General features: G+C 41.2%; 1 protein-coding gene and 1 non-coding gene across 2 annotated transcripts in view; one reads left to right on the forward strand and one right to left on the reverse strand.

Annotated features, from left to right (window-relative positions):
• The window catches only part of IQCK (IQ motif containing K), an 86,570-nt gene extending 79,639 nt beyond the window's left edge, over positions 1-6,931 (forward strand). The window contains exon 9 of the mRNA XM_090023745.1: positions 5,882-6,931. Within this exon, the coding sequence (XP_089879871.1) occupies positions 5,882-5,979 (98 nt within the window). The 3' untranslated portion in view covers positions 5,980-6,931. The remainder of the gene's footprint in view (positions 1-5,881) is intronic.
• Positions 1,607-1,797, reverse strand: LOC149854912 (U2 spliceosomal RNA). Its single transcript, XR_016438813.1, has one exon. It is a non-coding gene; the product is annotated as a U2 spliceosomal RNA (small nuclear RNA).
• Positions 6,932-6,993: the final 62 nt, after the last annotated feature.

Genomic DNA, 6,993 nt, shown 5'->3' on the forward strand with positions numbered 1-6,993 from the left:
GAAATGCAATTTCTGTGCAACCACCTCAGCCCACCTGGCAGAGACAGTCCCATTTTCTGCACAACTTGGCTCCCTTCCCCCATTTCTAGTCCCAGAAATCCTCAGCCTTGGGGATCAGACCTTTTGCATCATTCCTTTTATTTGCTGACTGGCATTCTTTCCCTTGGACCTCTCCTGTTTTTTTTCTTCCCGTATACATATGCATAAATTACCTATATTGCTCAGTGTCATGTCTCAAGTGTTCTGGCTGCCTTTTTTCTTCTGATTTTTTTTTTCTTATCCAGCTTCTCTCAGTTCATGATTTCACCATCACATCTTTAACTGTCCAGACACTAATCGGTTTTCTTGCTCTAGGTTTCTTTCCATACAATATAGCATACTAATCTCAGGTCACTGACTTATGCGTGAGGGGATAACAAGTTGTGATTAGGTATCTTTATTATGCATGGTTCTTGTTAGCCCATTCTCTCACTTTCAGCTGCTCATCTCATGCTCTTTTTCAGCAGTTTTGCAGATGCTTCCCTCCTTGTCAATCTTAAATTGTAAAGATGCCATCCCGTCTGCACTGAAAAAAATGTTACTTCTCTTTTCATTAGAAGATTAGGGGAACACAATGGATCAAATGGACAGATGCATCCAAAGCTAAGTGAGAATGAGAGAGGTGCATAGTTCATGGAATTGTTCTTAAGCAAACCTGACAAATGTCTGCATTTTCCTATGTTTGACCATTTCTTTGGAGTACAAAGGTCAGAAATGGGCACCAGCTAATTCATTTGCTGAGAGATTTTTTTCAGCTCTTCTTCCAAATCCCATTGCCCATGTCAGCTTTCTGGACTCCTAATCTGATCCCAGGTGGAGAAGTCATTCCCTTAGAGAATATAAGCAATTTAAGGCCCAAGTAAAGTCCAGCTAATGTGGGTGAACGGGAAAGAAATAGAATTCCAGGAATGTCCTCAGGAAACCTAGTTGCTTGTAAACTGCCTGAGAGGTTGGTGGCTTGTTTGCCTTGTTGCTTGTCCCATTAAGGACAAGTTGGGACTGAAGTGGAAGCTGGAGTTAGATGAAGTTCTCCCTTCTGGACACTGCGCCCAGCTCCATGAGGCACCAGCTCTGCTCTTCTGCCCTTGTCAGCAGCATTGGGATGTCAGTCCCGGCTATGCTAGGGGTCTGTGCTAGACGATTGGCTGAAGCAATTGTTAATGTTCATAGGTAGGCAAGGTTCTTTGGGTAGATTAGACCAACTAATAGTTGGTAGAAAAGAAGCTCATTTACAACATGCGGGTCTGTGAAAATGCAAATGAGCGGTAGTTTGGGAGACAATATTTTGCAAACTCTCTGATTCAGGGAAGAGATAGCACAAAGGTTTCTTGTCCTGCTACTGCAGCTAAACAATCACTGAAGAGAGATGCTAATCCCACGTTGGATTAATGAGTAGCAGTCATGTGTGTGAGCATAACCTGATGTTTATTTTAACTGCTTTTTACAGTATATAAATTTCCTGCCATTGGCAGGTGCAGATGACCTGAAGTGAAAAGTATTACCGGAATCACTTAGCTGGTGATCACAGGCCTAAGAGGCTAAATAATGAAGCACGTTAAAAAGCCTTTTTTTTTGCACCGGTCCTGGAAGCACTGTAATACCAGGTCAATGCATGGAGTGGATGGAGCACGCTCCGGTTCCACCACCCAATACCAAAAAGAATCTGCTCAATATAGACCTCCTATGGAGGACATATCAGAGACAATTACCCTGGGAAAACCACCTGATTGATCATGGTGTCTCCTGCCACGAGCCGAGCCTGAGGCTCAGCTGCGCGTTAAAAAGCCACTGTCTCTTTAAAAGCTAAGTCTCATTCCAGTAAGATTGTTGGAAGCTCTAATATCACATTCAGGCTACTTCGGCATTTCATTGGAAGGCTAGGGTGAGACTCCTTTCTATATATATATCTTGCACTAATTCCCTGCTTGTAAGTTATACAAAACAACTTTTCTATAATGGAGCCTCATTTCCTTCCAGCCTTATTGTACCAGAGTTTATCAAATCTGTGCTGTTTTTTATTAGTTCTTTGAAAATGCTAAATGTAGTGCAAAAGTGATGTTTTAGCCATAACGGTCCAGAAATTATGCAAGAGGCAAGGATTTTTTTAGGGTGAGATCTTTTATTGGACCAACTATGTAGTTGGGATAAAGTTAGACAAGCTTTCCCTATGTAAAACAGGTCTGATGAATTGTAATTTGAAATGTTGAATGTTTACTGCTGAAAAATAGAAGTAAACTTTAGAATCATAGAAAATTAGGGTTGGAAGGGACCTCACCAACCCCCTGCCCAAAGCAGGACCATTCCCAACTAAACAGCCCAGCCAAGACCTTGAGATGTGTTACATCCTTATATCAACTCCAAATATTCAAAAAATGAATGGAGCCTTAACAAAAGAAGGAACATGTTTTAAATATGGAAATACTTTTAATTGGATTTTATTTGCTTTTTAGAATCTGAGTCTCTAGATTATATTCCTGTCCCATTTGCAGTCTTCCTTCTACTACTGTGACAGCTTGATACTTAGGTGGATAATGAAAACTGAGATTATCATTAAAGTTAATTGGATGAGGCAGCACTCTGAAGTCCTAGTCCATGGGGTTAGAGATCACTGTGCCGGGCACTGGACCCCAAGAGTTGATGTTTCAAGATGATCAGGATCTGTTGACAGCTCTGTAATACAACTGTAATATTTCAGTAGCATTTCTTAAACAAGTTAATGATGCTCTCACTTTCTGTTGCACTGCAATTTCTGGGAGTGTTGTTATTGACAATAATGGGTGTCAAATCATGCCTTTTTTGTGAGGGATGTTTTCCTTAGTAATGTGTTGGACTTTTGCTCAGTTTTCTCTTCCTTTCCACTTTCCCAGGTGTTCTGAGTCGCATCAGTTCACAGTTTTTATAGCCACTGTAGAACTAGTGACCAGGAAAGCAGAGGCACAAAATAGAGTTGCAAAGTGGAGGCAGGATTGTAATTTAAAAGGAAAACTTTAAAAAAAAAGTCATAAAATAGAAAGGGACCTGATTTAGCTCCCACTGGGTGCATCTACATAAGACACTTAACTGCACAGAAGCATACTTTACTGTAAAGTAAGCATGTGTATCTACACATGCACAGGCTTACTATGCAGTAAGCTTTACTAATCACTAGTAAATTTGCTACTTGCAAATGCAAGTAACAAACTTACTTTTGATAGTAACAGTGCAGTAGCGCTCATGTAGACAACTTGCCTGGAAGCAAATCTGCTCTTGGTCAGCCATCTATCATGGGGCAGGAGATTTCTCCTTGGCCCCAGGACCTACCTGCTGCTGGGGCAGGCTCTGCCACCGGAGCCCTGTTGGGAACTATGGCCCCCTGCTCCAAGATCACAGTCGGGGAGTGGGGGCTGGGAGATGCTTATCTCCCAGCACCAGCCCCGAAGTTGTAGAGCTGAGCAGGGAGGAAGCTCCCCACCCTGTTCCTGACCCAACTCCATGCTCCCCACCAGCTCCCCAACAGCTCTTTTTAAGTCCCCTGCCTCTGATTGAAGAGCCAGAGCCAGGAGCTCCCTGCTGCCAGGGCAGGGAGACATTGTCCTCACTCCAGCAGCAGGCAGCCCCTGGGAGCAGGGTGTAATGTCCAATCCTTGACCAGGAGACAGCTGTCTCTTGGCCTGGTGCTCCCTGCCAGCCCCTGGGCTAGCACCCAGGGGGAGCCTAGTGCTCCCCCTGGTGGTGGCAGAGGCCCATTGCAGGGCCCCAGGAAACGGGAGCAGTTTGCTGCCATTAGCAGCAAATCTGTTCCTGCTTCCCAGCATGTGTAGATGCCTTCCTGGGAGCATTTACTCGTGAGTAGTTTACTCAAAACTAAACTGATCCTGGATCAAATGCATGTGTAGGCCAAGGCAGTGACTTTAGGGGAAGCAGGTTCCAGCTTATGAGTTATGTGATTACAAATGTGCTGTTCATGTTGATGTTCACATTAAATATTTAGTCCCTGTAAAGATCCTTGCTGTCTGAAAACACAGGGCTGAATTCTCTGCTATTGTAAACTTTTGTAGCTTTATTGAATGCAAAAGGAGCCAGGGTGATTGCTACTGGCTAAGCAGCCAGATCAAGGTTTTCAAAAATACTAAATGCCATGCACTGTCCAGACTAACTGCCTGAAAAATATTTTTTGAAATCAAGTCTCTTGACTGCAAATTTAACCAGAGAGATCCTTTTCTACATCCTTTCAGCATGTCTGGAACCCAGGGAAATCTAACTTTTTATCCAGGTTGGAAGTAAACGAATGTCTAAGGCTATTCAAGTAGCTGTTTGAAATCCACATTCAGGCTGACATCTTGTGCTTCATATTTTAGTAAGATGCACTTTGAAAATGTCATGCTTAAATAACATGTCTGTGATAGAATGCTGAAACCCCTAATATCATGGTTGCTGGGCACCATAGAAACATTTGCCTCGTTTTAATGAGGAATTGTGTGCATTAGTTATAGGTTCTTAGCAAAAAATCATAAAATGTAATCTCTTTGTATCATGGGAATATAAAATAAAGTATATGCCCACTTGTGAATGCTCCACATATGATATAAAGCTAGTACATTCATAGTCACTTGAAATACGTTTTAAACAAGTCTCTCTCTTGTTTTTATTTAGCATCCACTAAGCTTAGTGATCTGTTATCAAAAAGAGTCTTATACCTGCCATGTACTGGGCCTGTAGCAGTGTTGCCTGGCCTGATGTATGGCTCAGACCATAATCTGCAACCTCATCTTTGGTTTCCTAAAATTAATTATTTTTCAAATGCTATCAAACACAGTTCTCCAGCCTCTGCAAAGCTGTTTTCTGGTGTATTTTCCTGCAGAATGATATGTGGAAGGTGTGTGTGCATTTCAGCAATAGGTGCAGTTTATACAATCTAAGCCATATCTGTGCTGAGTGATCACAAAGTAGTTATTTCACCTATAATATAACATTTCCTTTCCTGCATAACTGCTTCCCAACACTATTGTTTGACTCAGAGGGCTGGAATGAAGTCCCCTCTGAAGTGTAGACAATGCATTTCATATTTAAATAATTTAATATTTAATAGCTAACCAATTAAATATCTATGTAAAACAGCCATTTTTGAAGTCTGAAGAACAAGGCAATATGCAACAGTAGCCAGAACAGTACTCAGCTGATTGCCTGTATCAGTAGAGGAAAACATTACATTTGGCCCTTAAAGAGAACATCTGAATTTAGAGCTTTGAAAAACAGCTTTCTCTAGGGGGTGGGGTTTTTGTTTGTTTTTTTTTACTATTATGTGGAGCTTTTGTTCACTTAGGATTGTTTACTCCAGCAAGCAACCCTGTGCTCTTTGTTTAACTGATTTTTTTTTCTCATTTGGCCTGTCCTTGTCATTCACATGGATGACATTCTTCTTTGCATTGTGGCATACAAGAAACTATTCTTTATTGACCTTCCTGTTGTCCTTAGTGATTAAAATAAGAAAAAATAGTGAATAGTATGGCTTGCATCTGTCATTAGCTTTTACTTAGAAGTTCTCTGAAGTCAAGAAACTCATAAAGAATTGCTTTCCACTTTATTTGCATCCCCAGTGAACAATCCTGATGTCTCTTTAGTTGGAGACAAATTCTGCCCTTGATACTCATGCACAATACCCCTGGCTGTCACAGAGTTGTGTGGGTATCGAAGGGTTGAATTTGTTTAACAGAAAAAGAGTCTGTACATTTTTTTAAAATTATTTGATTTCTCCGTTTGCCATACAGACCATGTGCTTATAGCAGAAGGCTAACTATTTGCTTTTCAGTTTCCATGTGTTTTGCAAGTTAAACATTTCATGTTGTTTTTTATGTGATTGCAGTGGGAAGCAAATTAGAAGACTTGGAAGAACCTACACCAAATCGTTCAGGAATTTTAGCTCTTTCCTCAACACCACAAAACACACAGATCATGGATTGAATTCCTAATAGGTTTATTTGATCTAGAATTTCTCTAAGGGTTACAGTTAGTTTAATATGTGAGATGATGTACATCAAAAATAGATTGCATAAAGACCTGGTTCTGCAGTAATTCATCATTGCCTGGGTAAAATTCAGCCCTGCTGTAAAGGAACACAACTCTATTAAAATCACTGGAATTAGGCCCATTGATAAAGGGCTGAGCTTGGCCAAATGCTTCATGTCCAATCCTGAGGACTCAGGCAGAAGTTAATCTGATGGACAGAAAACTCCGACTGCAGTAAATGGTGATTATGCCCATACAAGGTCTAAGGCAGATAATAACTATGGGACAACTCTGCAGCTGGTATAAATTAGAATTGCACTGCTGCCTTCTACTGCGCTCTGATAGTTTATGCCAGCTTAAGATCTGCCCTTACAGAAACAGCATGTACTCACAGCTGTGCTTATGGAAAACAGCTGAAGTCCTTTGTGTCATCACCCATACAAAGCAACCGCAAAATGCCAGGAGATCAAAATGATGGCATTGTGCACTCATTTTGCATGAGTATAAGTAATTAAGGAAGGTGTAAGAAAATGGGAAACTAGGCCCTGAGTATGCGTATCTCAGTTTATCTCACTACGTAGGTCCTGTGGAGCACTGTCATAATTGAGCTTCTGAACAGAGATGAATGTCATAAAATTATTAGTGGGCCTGTTAAAGCTATCTCTTAAGTTGGACAAAGTCTTGCTGACTTAAAGGACAGCAAGATTAGGCCTGATAAAAATTGTAAATGGTTTGGTCTACACTACAAAGGTTTGCAGCATATGTCAACCAGGAGCGTAGAAAGATCACACCCACCACCAAATACAGCTATATCAGCAAAGCCTCTGACATGGCCAGAGCCATGCAGATGTGCACCACTGGCATAGCTATAGCAGTGGCTGCTCTGTAATGGAGGCAAATCCATAGTAGTCCAAACTAGTATTGATACAATTTCACTCAATGGTGCAAGTACAGCAGGTTATCTACAGA

This window comes from Crocodylus siamensis, chromosome 12 (genome assembly GCF_052110815.1).
Source record: "Crocodylus siamensis isolate JL-2025a chromosome 12, ASM5211081v1, whole genome shotgun sequence".
Lineage (NCBI taxonomy): Eukaryota > Metazoa > Chordata > Crocodylia > Crocodylidae > Crocodylus > Crocodylus siamensis.